The sequence below is a fragment of the Pelodiscus sinensis genome, chromosome 1 (assembly GCF_049634645.1).
Source record: "Pelodiscus sinensis isolate JC-2024 chromosome 1, ASM4963464v1, whole genome shotgun sequence".
In the NCBI taxonomy this organism is placed as follows: Eukaryota; Metazoa; Chordata; order Testudines; family Trionychidae; genus Pelodiscus; species Pelodiscus sinensis.
This window is the reverse complement of record NC_134711.1, coordinates 200579184-200597234: the sequence shown is the minus strand read 5'-3', so window position 1 is coordinate 200597234 and position 18051 is coordinate 200579184. Positions and strand designations below refer to the sequence as shown.

Genomic DNA, 18051 nt, shown 5'->3' with positions numbered 1-18051 from the left:
ATGCGGGCAGTTACTTCGGGCTAGTCAATTTCTAAAATGGGAACCGGCTGGGAACATGCTAATGAAGCATGGGATATTTAAATCCCGCACTTCATTTGCAATTTCAGTCGCCCTCATTAGCCTCCCTAGATCGAACTAGGGGGCTAGCGTAGATATACCCTAAGTTATCATGGGATAAGAGGGAGGGTCCTCTCATAGATTGATAACTGGTTAAAATACAAGACACAAAGGGTAGAAATAAATGGTAAGTTTTCAGAGTGGAGAGGGTAACTAGTAGAGTACCCCAACGGTCCAATCCTATTCAATTTATTTATAAATGGATCTAGATAAAGGGGTAAACAGTGAGGTGGCAAAATTTGCAGATGATACCAAACTGCTCAAGATAGTTAGGACCAAAGCAAACTGTAAAGAGCTTCAAAAAGATCTCACCAAACTAAATGATTGGGCAACAAAATGACAAATATAATTTAATGTTGATAAATGTAAAGTAATGCACACTGGAAGAAATAATCCCAACTATACATACAATATGAATGGGACTAATTTAGTTGTAACTACTCGAGAGAGATCTTGGAGTCATTGTGGATAGTTCTCTGAAAACATCCACTCAATGTGCAGTGGCAGTCAAAAAAGCAAAAATGTTAGCAATAATTAAAAAAGGGATAGAGAATAAGACAGAGAATATCTTATTGCCTCTATATAAACCTATGGTACATCCACATCTTGAATACTGCACACAGATGTGGTCACCTCATATCAAAAAAGATATATTGGCACTGGAAAAGGTTCAGAAAAGGGCAACAAAAATTATTAGGAGTTTGGAACGGGGCCCACATGAAGAAACATTAAAAAGACGTGGACTTTTCTGTTTAAAAAAGAGAAGGCTAAGGGAGGATATGATAGAGCTCCATAAAATCATGACTGGTGTGGAAAAAGTGAATAAGGAAAAGTTATTTACTTACTCCCACAATATAAGAGCTAGGGGGTCACCACATGACATTAATAGGAAGCAGGTTTAAAAGAAATAAGCAATTTTTTCTTCACTCAGCACACAGTTTACCTGTGGAACTCTTTGCCAGAGGATGTGGTGAAGACTAGGACTTTAACAGGGTTCAAAAAAGAGCTAGATAGATTCATGGAGGTGAGGTCCATCAATGGCTATTAGCAGGGCTTGACAAACGGTGGTGAAAGCTGCTTGTCAGCCCCACACTGTGCATGCGCAAGAGCCGCATTACACATGCGCGCGCCACCGGTAAACAGTGCACGCGGCTGAAATCTACTCGCCATAGGCGAGTAGATTCTACAGTTTGTGGAGCCCTGGCTATTAGCTAGGATGGGTAGGAATGGTGTCCCTAGCCTCTGTCTATAAATGGATGACAGGAGACGGATCACATAAGGATTACCTGTTGGGTTCCCTTCCTTTGGGGCATCTGGTATTGGCCACTGTCGGCAGACAGGATACTGGGCTAGATGGACTTTTTGATCTGACCCATTATGGCCTTTCTTATGTTCTTATGAGTTAATCCCTGTTGTGTAGATGAACCCAGAGAGTCCTGACATCTTATTAAAAACAGTCAAAACCTATGTGTGTGTATGGAAGGGGGTGTGGGAGTTAGGTTATCTTCCATACCAGGATGGAATTTACTCCCATCTGAATAATACAAATCATCCTTGCCAAAGGTGAATTTCCCCTAGAACAAATATAAATACTATTAAGGGCAAACACTTCAATGAGTTAGTCCCATGTGATATTTTTTGATAATATTTCCCAAGGTAGGATAACTCTCAGACTCATTTATTCAGCTTTTCATTATGGGGTGATATGTAGACATATCATATATTTGGTGGCAAATACATTTCTATGTAAAGCTCAACTTTCAAATTGTTCTAAAATTCACAGTCAAGATAAGCCTGACAACTATTAGGCCAATTCGGAATATAGGGTAGAATTTCTGATGCAATGCTGGTGATATTTCATTGAAAAGAGGAAATTTACAAATTTGGTACAAAATGTAAATTTACACACACACACACACACAGAGCAGAATATTTAGCAGCCAGAGTAAAGAAATTTGCTTATTCACCATCCAGATATTAGCAAGTAAATAGAAAATGGCTGCAAAAATCAGCCAAACAAAACAGAGAGAGAGAATAGTTACAGACAGCATATCAAAAGGGCTACAGGTATTACTAATTCACTTTTTTGTTATTAAAATCAATAAAGCCAACAATAACTTTATAGCTTCTTTTTTTCCCCCCGTTCTGTTATTTTAGCCACCCAATGCCAAATACCTTTTGCATACCTTTAGAGATAAGGCCATTCTTATCACAAGATTAATGTGTTCTTCTTTACATTTAAAACTGACTTGGAAGTACTCTTTATTCTCTCAAGGCAGCTGTGTTACCAAGTACAAAATATGTTTCTAAACTCTCTGTTATTGAGAGCAGGTTTCCACAGTAAAACAAGATGGGTTGCTCTCACAAGCTATGGTGCTATTTGCCAGCTAGAAACAACTCTGAGAAAAAATTTGGACATGTATCCCCTCGGTTGTTATCTGGCCCCTGTGTTTTTTACTTAAAAACAGCATTGAGTTGATTACATCAGTCATCTAGCATTCATTTTAAAATATCTTAAGGTACATATTATTCTCATGTTTAGTACAAGCACTTCCTCAGCTTTCATGGATGTACAGGTGTTTGGGGAAAGCATTAACCCAATGATGTATCCTTTACAGAAGCCATACTCTAAGAAACACCTGGATGTTTGTTATCAGAAGCATTCACCATAAGAGTTCATTATGAACATGGTACATTTGCTACCTCATGAACAACAGGGAGCACTCTCAAATTATTGTTTAAATAAACAGTTGTCACATGAATTCTTGCTTTGTTAAATTTTACAGGGATCTAAACATCTAATGAAATGGATTTACATGTTTAATTTATACAAAATACATTGATAGAATAACAGGATAAATCAATGCCAATTTCTGAATTATGTTGAATATTACATAAACTGAAAAGCAGTGTCACATATAATTATCACCACAAAGACAAACCACAAGGGTAATTAACACAGCTGAGGTTCCATATCACCAGGAGTGCTAAAGCAGATAGTAAAGTTCATTATTTTCATCTCCCTCGTATAGCCATGTATCAGTCTAGGCCTCAAGAGAACACATGATGTATTTAAATTAACTAATAAAATGCAACATATAATTACATAACTCATTGGAGTAACTATTATGTATAGTGTATAAATTCTCCAGAAAGTGTTATAAATGTGCAAATCACTTCAACTGTTACAGTGCTGTCAGTTCAGACAAATGATGCATGCAAATACATGCTCCTAGAAACAAACATTGCATTGTAATGCATAGGTTTAATATAATTGCATCACCAGGAAATCAAACTGTGCAGTTATGTTTGACTCCCATTCCCTGCTTCAGTGAATGAACTGTTGAGTGTTGAGGGCATATTAACCTTATGAGTTCTGATCTAATGATTTCTGATCAACAGAATCAAAAGAAACACCTCTAAATGTGTGAAGTCCCCAGACAAATAATTCATGCTATACGAAATCCTATCCACACAATGGAACATTAATTTCCCTAGCTGCTTAAAAAAATATAGGGGGAGTTTGAGAATGGGTAGCAAAACCTTAGAGGTTAGAGACATGTTCAAACCATTAGTAACAAGGGAAAAAATAAATATACACTTGACCCTCAAATTTAAGGCTTTTCCAATATTTTTGGAGATACAATCTTTATTAAAGATGAAGTTTAATACTTAATGTCTTAAAATTATAATGGGCCAAATTCATTTAATAGGCCAGTGGAATTATAAGAGGGAAGAAAGAGCCCATTAATCCTTAATAGCATCCTCTATTGTTATTTTCACAGTTCCTAGAACTTCTCTCTCTCATACACACACATTATTTTTGGGTAGACTATAAAAATTTGGTAGTGTAAGTTTGTTTCAACTGATTTTTAAAAGATAATGATAAAGCCTGGATGTTTCTGAGAGTTACTGGGGAAAAAAATTGCTTGGAAACATAAACCTGAATTCACATACTGTGGTCTCAATTCATGGCTGCTGAGTTTAAAAATCCTACCTCAAAGCCCCAGTGAAAAAAATCAGCCTAGGAATAGTAGTTGTGCACATGACAATTACAGCCTTCTTGTGCTGGGGTAGAGGGCACAGAAAGTCGAGGGATCTTAAAAATGGGCACAACATTTTGTGACATGCTTATGGCCGGGATATACATTATATCAGTACTTCCCCTTTAACAACATTGTGTGTGTATGTGTGTGTGTGCGTGTGTGAGTGTGCACGCATGCACACACATGCATTTGTCTCTGTGTGTGTAAAAGATTTATTGGATAGTTGTCCTACCAGTGGTAGTGAAGGTAAACATTTCCTCTCTACCTTGAAGTAAATTCCCTCTCAACTTCTCTTGGACTGACTGAGTGACATTGAATTCAGACTTGTCTGTCTGTGGTGGCTGTCTACAACCTCATGACCCCTTCTGTAAAGTGAAGGAGATGATTAGTATTGAGGACAATGTTCCTTGTCTAATGAGTTGTTTAAAATTTCTTTTATTTCTCGACTGTGTGGCTAGAGTTTTGTTTGTTGTCTTTTCTACTCCATTTTATACATTAATTACCTTCAGAGGAAAACAGCAAAAAACCTTAATTTGTTAAATGCTATTACTGTCTGGCCCTTTTAAAAAGCAGCTTTTCACATCCACTTGTTTTTGAGCATGTTACCTATCACAGTTTATTGGCAAACCTTATGTCCAAACCAGTGCATGAACTAGTGCCCTGCTGCAAAAGGCTCCTGTAGTTGTCTACATGATCGCTACATTATGAATATCTAACTTGCCGCTTTTTATGTGTTTTGACACTTAGCTCATAGGGAAGGTGTATTGAAAAAAACTAGATCTAGATTCAGTTCTGTTCTATATACTCATCTCGTCATGTTTAAAACTGAATTGCCTGTGGCTTGCTGCAGGAGATTTATGCACAAAGCCTCTAATTGACAAGCTTTTGGTTTCAATTTTATGGGACTTAAACTAGAGCTAGCCACAAATGTTCTAACAATGTTTTTCTCGCAGAGAACGTTGTTTCATGAAAATTGAAACATTCCATGGAGATGGTTTGACTTAGGCTAAGGTCCAGTGGAAAACAGGCATGTTTCTATCAGAAACGTGGCTGATTTTCTCCTGCCTTACCTAGCTGGTTCTTCTGCAGTCCACCTGATGGGGCTAATAGGGAGCCAAGACCCTGAAAGCTCTGGGAACCATGCATCCGCAGCTCCCAGGATTCTCTGAAGCACACTAAAGAGGCTAAAAGGAAGTCAGGAGAAAGCAAAAGTAACCCCAACTTCCAAGCTCCCAGCTCCTTAGCATTTCCATTGTCCTTGACTTAGGAATAGGCACCTAAGTGGACTGTCTTGGAATCAGGGACTGCTTGACTTCCAGGGTTCATGATCATGTTGCACCAGCCAGATGGACTACCCCAGGCCTGGGGCCCCCAAGGTTTTCCCTTTCATGGAGAACTTTGAAATGTTTGGTCTTCATTACAAATCAGAATGAAACCAAATTCTGAAATTCTCTGTAAAATGCAATTACCTTTCTCTGTACAGCTCCGCTTAAACAATCATTATACTAGCCCAGGTGTTCCATTTTAAATTAATTTGGGAGGGACAAAAGTGTAAGCTGAAACTATCCCCCTACAGAATTAACATGAGTTAATGCAGTTTAATTAAATTCAGCTCTACATAAATGAATGATGCAATCTTTATTTAATGATTTCCCATACCTTGTTTGCTGTTATAGTCAGAGTCACAGCAGAAGCTAGTGTCAATTCCATAACAATTGCCTCGTTTGAAACACTTTAAAATTGCCCCAAAACAAAAACAAAACACTTTCAGAATTTGTTAAGTAAATTTTGTCTATCTCAGTTGCCACATGACATCATCATGTAGCAAACATTAGGGCTCTATTTCTATTCTCAAGAAAACAATCTTCTGGATGACACTTGAATTTCACTGGAATTGCTAGAAAAGAGAATGTTTTCCCCCCCTCTTTTCCAGTTGTTTATTGTTCTGTAGATGCTTCCAACTTTCCTTGTCTGCTTGTAAGACATCCACACTTATTCACACACCACCCTGTGGTGTATAACTCAAAGGGGAAAAGTAAGAAATAGAAAAAAACAAAAAAAGGGGGGAGGAGTGTCTCAGTTATAAAGCATATACCTTTTGTTTTCATTTAAAAACAAATCGAAAAAGGAGCATTTATAAGATAATAAAGCCTGCTGTGCACTGACTTCAGGGCTGCTTTTTCTCTGTGAACTTGGGGTCCACCAGCAGACACCCATGTCTCCCGTTTACTAGTCACTGGCCCTATGATCGAAAACCAGCACAGGACAACCTGTGGTGGATTAGACAGTGGGCCTACGGGGGGAGGAGCCTGGAAAAATGGGCACCTCTATGCCCCAACCTTTGTTGCCTGCCTGGCACTCCGGCTGTGGAACATTGTCGGTTGGGGTGGATTACCTTCCACTCCTGCCAAGGAGTGAGGACTTGTCCCATTCTGACCACCCTGCACTCTTGCCAAGGAGTAGGGAAAGGCCATGTGCCTGACCCAACTCCCCAGCTGGAGGGGGGAGGAGGATGGGGCACTGCAGGCAGAAAGAGATGGAGAGCGGCTCCCACTTCCTCTAGCCCAAGGCCCCACAGAAACTTTATGTGCCTTGTGGATATGGGCTGTATGTTGAAACCAACTGACATTTGTACAATTCCTAATCTTAACAATTCCTAAACCCTATAGCTATTTAATCTAACGGTATCTCTGTGATCCTGTAAGGAAGGGAGAAAATCCCTATGCCCCAGCTAATTTGCCTAAATGGGAAAAGTTACTTCCTGATACAACTGGACACATATCAATCAGAAAACACAGTTCCAGTAGCATACCACTGTATGGAGGGAGTGTGTGTTCAGCTAAAAAGAGGGCACGGAGCCTGAAAAAGACAAGGCCAAGCTTTAAATTAATGACTGTGGGAGGAAAGAGCCAATTGGCTTGCATCTCTCTGGTTGTCCAAGGATGATGTCAGGGAAGAAGGGACTATCCCTGTATATATTCTTTTTTAGCCAAAAGCTTTCCAGAATCATGCAGATCCAGCCAAGTTTCCCACCCATTAAATCAGTGTGTTACAGTGATAAGTATTTGCTATTTATATAATTATTTTAAAGGGAAGGCAGTGTAGAAGAATGATTACAAGATTAGGAGTTGAGGTAGAGCTGGCTGGGGAATTTTTTATTTCAGTTATTTCAATGAAAAACACCAGTTAATCACAACCAAAACTTTGTGAAACAAGGGTAGGTTTGGCAAATTTCCTAATGCACAAAAAGTTGAGAATTGTTCTGAAGTTGTCAAAACATTTTGGTTTTACATTTTCCAATGAAAAAATCTGGATTTTCCATTTACAATGGATCTCAGTTATATATTTCAGCTAATTAGAACAACCCATAAGTTAAAATGCTCAAAATTAGCAACACGTAACATTTTGATAAGCTAATTCTTTTTCATTTAGCACCACTCAGTTTGGGCTTGCCTAGACTGCATTCCTCTCTCAAAAGAGGAATGCAAATGAAGCAGATAAAAATTCTAATGAAGTACAGGTTTGCAGATTTCGTGCTTCATCTGCATAATTGCGTGAGAGTGCTTTTTCGAAAAAGGGTTTTTCGGAAATAAAACACCACAGTCGAGACATGGTTCTTTCGAAAAAAAACCCACCTTTTTTGAAAGAACCCGTACACCTCATTTTTTCAGGGTTTTTTTTTTCAAAAGAACCCCATCTAGACTGCAGGTTTTTTTTCAAAAATCCCTTTTTTGAAAAAGCACTCTCATGCAATTATGCAAATGAAGTGCGAGATTTGCAAATCCGTGCTTCATTTGAATTTTCGATCTGCTTCATTTGCATTCCTCTTTCGAGAGAGGAATGCAGTCTAGACGAGCCCTTTGTGAATATTTTCAAGATTTTGACTTTTCATCCTCATTTAAAGATTATTCACAGGATAAGAAAAATATTTCTCCCTCAGCTGTAATCAGAAGTTCTTGCACTATAATATTGGCTCTTATACTTACTCACAGTGTGCCTTTTGGCAAGTCACTTTACCTTTGATCTTAGTTTTCCTGCCTCCTTCTTCCGTGGGGATAAAAAGCTTACCAGCAAACATCACAAGTTCATTTGATCGTTAAATGTCTATAGTCTGCTTCATATGCATAAAGTGCTGTATAAATTCTAATCACATTGTTAAATAAAACTCAAGTTATGATTTGACAATTACAGTATGTAACATAAATGCACATTGTATATAGATTCTGAATTATTTTTTATATCATAAAGTCCCTTGAGATAAGGGCCTTTGTCCATTGCCCTTTGTCAAGCAACAGGTACATTGTTGATCCACAATAAACGCCAATAATTTATTAACTTGCACATATATATGTATATTTAAGATGATGGTTTGAAGATGGAACAATACTTTCATCATAACCAGAGGGTCAACCATACATTACTGAGCAAACAGAAGAGAATGAAGGCTAGCAGTTTGTTCTTTTGTTCTCCAGATAAATTCACATGTACATTCAAGTATATTAATGCTTAATTGCTAGATGAATTACCTTTATCATTTGAGGACTATCCCCAGTCTTCAGAGAAGAAAACTTAGGTCAATCTCACACATGATAAGTAGTGCAGTAGTAAGCAAACAAATACTTGAGCTCTTTTAAAAGCCAGTCTGAACTTAAAAATAAATGAAACCTCAGTCCCTGTCAGATTACTGGTTTGAATGATGTACTACTTTCAGTTAATTATAGGCAACTCCTCTAACTGAGACAATTTCATGTAATATAAAAATCAAGCTAATCACAGATAGCAATTTTAGAGTATATATATCTAAAATTAGTCCAAAAGTATTAATCAAAAAGGTTTTTTTCCCCCTTAAAACCCACAGTATAATGTCATTTACCTCAGTGAAAATTCTCTGGACTTCAATATGGGACAAAATAGGCACTTTCCTACTCTATTCTCAGGGAAAAAAATCCCAACAATTTCCATAGTGACATCAAGCACATTAATTCAATTCAAGAGAAAGACATTTCCTAACCCACTTGTTCTTGCAACATTCATGAATTATAAGGTTTTTTGCGGAGAATTAAACATGTTATGAAGTGGCTGATAAACAGTGGTAGGCAAATAGTCTAGCGTAAAGTATCAAGCTACAGAGAGAGAGATTGACAGAGAGCTAGAGAAACAAAAAGATATTTCATGAAGATATTTTCCCCCTTCAGCCTTCACTGAAAGTCAAAAATTACTGCTCCATGGGTGGACAGATATATATGAATCTGTTGGGAGTAAGTAACAATAAAACAGCTGCTGCTGTGCCTTTGCATACTAATGTTTCTTTTTAATATGTAAGAATCACTGCTCTTGCTGCATAGCCAAGATCAAACAGAGAACAGAATGGTATTTGCGTCTTGAAAAGGAATCTACACATTTTGTCCTTCATGGAGTATGAAGATATTTAAAAAAACCCAACCAACCAACAAAACAAACAAACAAAAACAAACAAAAAACCTTGAAGAAAATTCAGACTTATGCCAGTGCAATTCCTTTAAAAGACAACTCCCAAGGTTTTTTAAAAAATATTTTAACTTACACTATAACTATTTTTTATTTTGTGTACTCTGTGGATTGTCTAAAATTGATCCTAGCATCAATTTTAAATATTTCTTTTTCATTTTTATTGCATGTGCTGTGCTTGCTTCAACTAAAGAGGACTCCTCCATAGTAATTTTAAAAAGCAATGCAAACCGCAAACATGGTGTTTCTATCCAACTATAACTCCATTTTTAATAATGTCATCTGTCTTAAAAAATAAAATACTAGCTCTCTGTTTGCAAGAAACTTTATTTTGATGGCTGTATGTCCCATTTTTCTGTGACATACAAAAGTTACCACACCATACACATTAAATTATTGCTAATACTGCACATCACATATAAGTGTAAAAGGAAACTTGAAATGCTTTTTAATTCCAGGAGCAACCAAAAAAAAATCAGATACTTGAGTGTGAAAAGAGATGGACTGGATATAAATTCAGTACACCATCATCTCCCCATTCATAACTACTTCTCATGGACCATACCAAATATGTCAGATATAGAGGGTGAAAATGTTGAGTGTTTTTAAATAGAAGCATTGGACAACCATAACCTACATTTCAAGCTAAAAGTCATCCAGACTTGATTACTAAGGAATACATCATCTCTGGCTTTTTCAGTACAGTGCAATGGAGCTTAATAGTGGATTAACATTAAAATGGAAAAATAAGTTATAGTGAAATAAATACTATAAAATGCATTTGAGAAAAAAGGGATCGCTATTTCTAACCATAGAAACCATGGAACACAATCACTATAATTTTTCATTCATTTACATTTAAGTTAATTTATAAACAAATTAACTATTATCATCTCCATACTCTAAAATTTCCAGATATGAGTGAATTTATCAACAAGGTGAAGCTAAAGCACTGTAAGTACATTTTACAATACAGCTGTGCCTTATATGCATTACAATAATGTAAGAAATGTGTGAATAACACATTCCTATTAAGGTAACTCCATGTGAATATACGTGTCAGCCATTGTATCCCATCTATAAGGATGAGTCTTTCCTTATCAAGACTCTCTTACCTCTCCTCCCCCCCACCTACGCTCTAAGAAAGCATGCTGTCCTTTCTTTCTGAACATTAAAGATAGAGAAAGCATTTTTCCCTGGAAAAAAAAACCTGTATGATCATTAACTGTGACAGATTCAGTCACCTTCTTTTATTCCAACAGAGCATGTTAAAAAAATCAGCCAAATGCCAGATTAATATTTTAAAGTATTTGAAAGTAATGGAGCAAAACTAATTAAGTTAATCAACAGAGACTAAACTAGACACAATATATACAGGGCTACTATAAATATCAGAAATGCATAAAAAACTCTCATATGGGTCAGTAGCTCTTATTTTAAGACTCTGCAAAGAGCACCATTAATCTGTCTGTAATGTGGAATCTAAATATCTGTTTCAGCAAAGTTTATTTTTGTTTAAGTTGTGTTTCAAAACACGATATTTTATTCCTTGTCTAAATGACACTGTCACTGAAAGACCAGGATGATAAACAGATTGAGAATGTGCCACCCAATTTTTAAAGCAACTCTACAAAGCAACAATTAAACATTGGTACCACAATCAATAATATTTTTCATTTCAGTTCAGTTTAAAATAAGCAGATCAGCATGCACTAGCACAAAGAAATCATCTTTCATTAATTCAGGTCTATACAGCTGATGCACTTGACTTACCTGCCACTGTTTCATGAGCTCCCGAACCTCTTTGGTGTCCTCTAGAATCCTTTCTTTGTGAGTAGCATCCTGCAGGACATTGGCAGTTGTCTCTGCTTCTGTAAGCCAGGCAAGGAACTTTTCCAGATCTAGGTAGAACTGTTGCAGCAGCCTTAGAGCTGCTTCCAGTTCAGCTTCTCGTTCACTAACCCTGTGCAAGCACAAACAGTCAAATGCAGCACTCACAGAAATCAGACCAAATATAGATAATTAAAAAAAACCCTACAAACACATAGAAGGCTTTTACTAAACCAAAACAAAAGAAGATAATTTGTAGATAAGCTACTATAATGATGGAAAATGTTCGTATGAATGCACTATATATTATATATCTTGATCCCCCCCCCCATGCTCATTTTCATCTATGTCTTTTTGGATAGTGGGAGGAGGTACAGAATGACATTTTCAAACTGCAATATAGACAAAATGACATTACTTTGCTATAGAACACAATGTACTGTACCTGGAATTTTGGAACTTGAACAAATCAAGGTTAATTCCTTTCAACCATGATCAAAGCTTTTTTGCTTATCACTCATGAGCCTGCTACTGTCTGCAAGCTTGCTTAATTTTTGAAAATCACAAAGTAGGTTTTGGTCACTGAGGGGCAAGAATAGTTTACTGCAATTATTAATTAATATTAATTTACAAGCTTTGGGGTCTGTATTCATCCACTTGTATACTAACAATGCAAAAGATTTTCAAAGGGACATGACACTAGTTTACCATATAGAATGGTCTTACACAAATTCTACAGTGAAACAGCCATAAAAAATCTATATCAGCTTTTTAACAAAAGAACACAGTTGAAATCCCAAGAATATTTCTCTGCCTTTGGCAACAATCTAAATAACAACAATTGGGTAAACAAGAATATTCATCGCCCCAGTATTTCTGTAATGAAAATTCCTTAGGTAAATTTGGTCTGCTTCATTAGAACCAGTATAAAATGTATATGACCTATTTGGAAGCAAACTTTTTAAGCATTAAATTTAGGTTCAACATTGATTAAAAATCGAACACCTGCAGGTGGCACCCCACTTAATATGTGACTGTCAGTTATTATGCAAAACTGTAATTTATTTGGGCAGTAACTGTGTCATGGGAAATGCATATGAGGCAATAAAAAACTCCTGACGATCTGGTGGCAACACTGTTCACAAATGAGTTGTTTATTCATCGCGGGGGTTGTTTTTGCTGAGCTCACATTCTTCAGCAGTGCAGTTATTGCTGTCATCTAGGATAGATGACACTGCCCTTGTCTTTGTCTCACATTGGCTTGGCATGTATAGAACAGTGGTTCCCAATGTGTGGGGGTTTATGGAAAGTTTAGGAAAGGAAAGCAAAAGAAAAGTAAAGATCGGGCCCAGCAAGGGACTGGGACTTTCCATCAGGAGATTCTTACGTGGGGCTTGCCGTTCATGACCAGCCTCACACATGCTGCCTCCCACCCTTGGGATGGTTTCACTGCCATTTACAGTCCAGCCCTCTCCCCCCATCCCAGTCCCTTGGTGGATCCAATCCTTATTTTTCTTTTTCTTTTTTTTTCCTCACCAGGCCTCCGTGCCCAGCCCAGGGTGGCATGCCAGGGCAGGAGCTGCCTTTGGCCATGAGAGCCCCTTTGCCGTATCCTCCGTGGATAGGCGGGGGATGAAGGCAGTGGGAGATGAGGAAGCAGCGCGAGACAAAGGGACGTGCTGACTGCCACTTCCCGTTACTCCCCTTGGGGAGTCCATAAAATTTTTACAGATTGAAAAAGGAGTGGGCATGCTTGAAAAGGTTTGGAAACACTGGTTTAGAAAGTGTCGACCATTCTTAACAAAAGAGTTGAGTCTAAACATTTATCATCTCATGCAGTTAAAGGCCTGATAACTGAACACTAACTCCATATATTGATTTGCAAAGGAAGTAAAGACTATGGCAAGTCTACAGTCGCACTTTATAGTACTGTAACTTTCTGGCTCAGGAGTGTGGAAAAAAACAATCTCCCGTTCAGTGTGAACCAGGCTGTTAGCTACTCCCTTTACAGAGGTGGTTTACATAGAGCAATGGGAGATCTCTCTCCCAGCACTCAAGATGTAGCCACACTTCCAGTTTCAAGTGCTCCTATGGGTGAGCTTTACACTGTTAAGTGTAGACAAAGCCTACGTATCTTATACATCAGAATCCTATTGCCGGGGAGACTCACAAATACTTGTCTCTTTCTGTCAGCTGATTTGTGAGAGACAGCAAAGCAGAAGAATGCAATATGTATCTTCCTCTATCTCCAGTAAACATATAGCCATATATATGTGATTGTCAGAGGTATTTTCAGAATTGCACTGTTCAACCATATGTTCGGTCTTCAACCAATAGCTTGCTTCATATTTGTGCGTGTTTTGGCATGGCCTATATCAAAGACTCAAACTAATTTTTTTCTGGTTAACAAACAGTTATGTGGCTTCTGAATTTACACAACTCTTTTATTTTAATGGAGATTAAAATAATCTGATAAACATTTAAGTTTGGGATGGAAGCCCAAAAGTGATCCAGTTTTCTAGGTTTCAAAGAGGTAGCCTTGTTAGTCTGTTTCAGCATAAACAAGGGTTCTGGTGGCACTTTAAAGACTAACAAATATATTAGGTATTAAAGCATAAGCTATCATGAGCTACAACTCACTTCCTCATTTTTCTAGGTATTCTGAAAGAGAGTGGCACAACAGTTTATCCTAGAAATACTTTCCAACATTGTAATTTTCTCCACCCATTCACACTGAGATTATGCAATTCCTGTGTGCTAGAACCAATATAAAATCATATTTATTGCCATAAAAATGGTAGGCTCCTAAAGAATGAATGGCATAACCTAATACCATTGCTGAACCAGAAAAAAATTGTATTAGGCTGAAAAATGTTTTAACACGCTTTATCATTTAACATGCTTTTTTTAACCAGGGATTCCTCCAAACTCTGAATATGCCCAGTAAATGCAGAGGGATTTAAAGCAGCCAACCAGAGCTCAAAAGTGTCAGAGCAGAGAATTCAATTCAATCAAATTACTATGTATTAACTCAGAGCTAAATTCCACAAACCACATTTCACACCTTAAAACAGTGTTGGAAAACCTGTGGCCCACAAGACATTTTGTTTAATGTTGCTCACATGCAGGATTGCCAGATTCTGCGAGTTTCCATTCAGATAGTTTTAATCCTATTGGCATTACTAAAGTGACTCATAAACCAAGGGCACATGAAATGAAATGCATGCTGACTGCATACAACACTGAAGATGAGAGCTGTGCACTCCCTCTGTATCCAAACAAAGTGCTGCTATGATTCAATTGGCACACCCAACAAACTCTAGGTAAGCAAGCACTGTTGGCAAAACTACCCTGTCCTGGAAGACATATCTTGGTTACAACAATCATGCAGCATGAATGAGAGCCACTCATGCGGCCCACTCGCTAGCCTAGTTTGCCCATCGCTGCTTTAAAATATTAGTTGTGTGTTTCTCAACCATCTTGTGACAAAGGTGTCTATTATAATGAACCCATTTTCTTAATAGGAAAATAGAAAAAGATGTTTAATCTATTGTCTCATGCCATTCATTCATTCATTCATTCATTCATTCATTCATTCAAGAGATGAAGAACTTGATTCTGATGATGGTTACATATGCACAAATCTGGAGTTACTCCCTTTAACTCAATGAAATAATCAAAAATCAATAGAATTATTCCAATTTCACACTGGCATGAGTAATATCAAAATATGGGTCTGGGGGTATATCTACACATCAAAGTTGTCTCGAAATAACTTTCCTAGCATCTACACAAGCCAACCGCTATTTTGAATTAAATCGAAATAGCGGAGGGCTTATTTTGAAATTGGTAAACTTCATTCCATGAGGAATAATGCCAATTTCAAAACTGCTATTTCGAAATAAGTGCTGTGTAGACACTTATTTTGAAATAGGGGGCCTCCAGCCCTTCCCAGGGTGCCCTGGTGGCCACTCTGGCTCAACCAAGAACACTCCTCTCCCTCCCCCTTTCCCAGAGCCCTTAAAGGCATAGATTCTGGCCACAGTGCCTGTGCCAGCTCCAAGCCTGCCAGCCCAGAGCCAGCAGTCACTGCCCCTGACCCAGTGGCCCCAAAACATGACCAGCAAGCCACAGGCAGCCAGCCCACCACCACTCCCCAGGAGCAGTTTGCCAGCTCCCAGGAGCCTGCCAGGGCCTGGAGAAGGCAGGTGCCTTCCTGGTCCAGAGTGGAGATCATGGACCTTATTCAGGTTTGAGGGGATGCCCACAATGTCCATGATCTCCACACAAGATGGGGGAACGCAGCCGTCTATGGCAGGAGAGCTGCCAGCCTGGCCACCAAAGACCACATGCGAACCCAGGAGCAGGTTCGCAGGAAAATCAAGTTAGTCCGGTGAGACCCACAACCCTGAGCCCTGAGCTTCCCCTCACCCTTCTTCCCCTTCCTTCCCCCTTCCAGCTCCCTCCTCCCAGGTTTCCCCCTCCCTTCTCCCATCCTCTCTCCCCCGCCTCCTTTCCCCAGTCTCACCAGAGTTTCATTCCCACCAGTTTTGTTAAATAAAGAGAGTTTGTGTTCATGAAAATACATGTATTTTATTTGACATCAGGAAGGGGGGTTAGGGAAGGATAAGTGGAAGGATGTGAGGGAGGAAAGAGGTACAAGTGCCCAGTGGGGCAGACCAGGGAGGCTTTTAGTGCTCCTCAGGGTGGCAGCTCTCCCGCAGGGCCTCCTGGACACTGACAGCCCCCCGATGGACCTCCTTGATGGCAGCCTGCAGAAAGTGCAGCCAGGCTTGCAGCAACATGTCCAAGAGAAGCACCAGAGTGACCAGGGGCAGCTCTGGCTCCATGCTGCAGAATGCTGTGGTGTCCCGAGTGAGGGCAACCAGAGCACACAGAGACAGAGCACTCATCGAGGTAGGCAAGCAAGCAGGGAAACCTGAGAACCGGCTGTCCACTGGGGGTCCCTTTAAGCACAGGCCTCAGATAGCCTCAGGCAGCAGCCACACAAAGTAACTCCCGACCTGATGCCCTGCTGGACCTGGTTCCAGCCAGTCTTAAATACGATTCAGCTTCCACTCAGTGTGGATGCACTATTTCGAAATAGCCAAATGTTATTCTGAAATGCATTTTGTGTGTAGACACGATATTTTGAAATATCTTATTTCAAAATTAGATATTTTGAAATAATGCTGTAGCGTAGACGTATCCTAAGAGTCTATATGATGACAGTCTATCACTCACAGACTGCATCTCCCTTTCCAGTTTTCAACCCATCAGCAATTGGCTAGCTATGTCTATTTTCTTTGACATATAGCTGAGTAAAGTTCTTTGTGCACACTTAGTTCTCTACCACTTTCTAACCTCTTGGACTGAGTGAAGGATGTCCTTTTTCTTTTTACTATTCTGACAGTGTTCATTCAGCTACTGTGTATCTATACAAAGCACACTGACTAGGTATTTCTGGAATAGCAAGAGCTAACCTAACAGCAGGCAACTTTAATTTGGAGAGTTAAAAAGAAATAGAAAATTCTATAAGACCTAGAACACTTAGTTATTATAGTCTCACCCATGTATAGAACATAAACCATATTACTGCAGTAATTTCCCATAATAGCTCAAAAAACCCTCCAAAGTTATTTTGCAGAATTTGGAGATTTCTTGTGTCCTCCTACTGTTTCCTGCCACATCTGAGTACATGTAACAGCCTGATCATTGCACTCTGCCAGGCCATTGGAAAAAACATTCATGCTCAAAGACTTGACATTGCAGGAGCTATTTTATATTTCAAGGCTCTCTACCACAATCACAAGTACTGGGGCCAAAGGTGTGGCCCCACTTGATCATTGCATTTCTAGTACTGCCAACTCTACTGTGGAATCAATTAAGACATCTCCATTTAGTCTAGGTCTGTCATATACTGAGTGGTAAGTGTTCTACTGGTGTGAACCGGAGCCCACAGGCTAGAAGGTCATTCTAGTCTACTCATTTGTCATAACTGAATCCTGGTTTGTGTGGTGACAACGTGAGAGGGCATAACAGTGGCAAGAAAAAATGTATTGTGACATCAGCTGGATCAGCTTTGGTGTTATAGTATTGCAGCAGATGTCTTGCATCTGTGCACTAACTTATTCACTCAAAATGGAAGAAGACCTTGTGGGTTATCCAGGTCTGTAGTAATAGAGTTTGCATGACTTGCAGACAGTACTCAGGGCCCAATCCTACAGATCCTTAAGCCTGTGCTTAAGTCTTTGCAAGACCAGAACCTTGCTTTATAATTAAGGTTGTCAGATGTCTGGTATTGGCCCAGACAATCCGGTATTTGTGGCCTCTGTCCAGTAAAAAAAACCATGTAAAATGTCTGGCATTTTCTGTGTTTCACAGCTGGAAGGCTGCTTGGGACATTCTTCACCTGCCGCATCTGGCAGGGGTGGAAAGAATGGGGAGCATAGTGACTTAAAGGCACAGAGACTCTTTTTTTTTGTGCTTTTTTTTTCTCAACCAATTTTTCCCACCATGCTTGGTGTTTTTTGTGCAAGTATCTGGCAACTCTATTTATAATATGGATCAA

General features: G+C 38.9%; 1 protein-coding gene across 11 annotated transcripts in view; it reads right to left on the bottom strand.

The window, feature by feature from the left end:
• Positions 1-18051, bottom strand: part of DMD (dystrophin) — a 2108520-nt gene that overhangs the window by 419554 nt on the left and 1670915 nt on the right. For all 11 annotated transcript variants that reach the window (XM_075916549.1, XM_075916586.1, XM_075916651.1 and 8 more), the window contains one exon: positions 11424-11613. In XM_075916549.1, coding sequence (XP_075772664.1) covers positions 11424-11613 — 190 coding nt within the window. The remainder of the gene's footprint in view (positions 1-11423; positions 11614-18051) is intronic.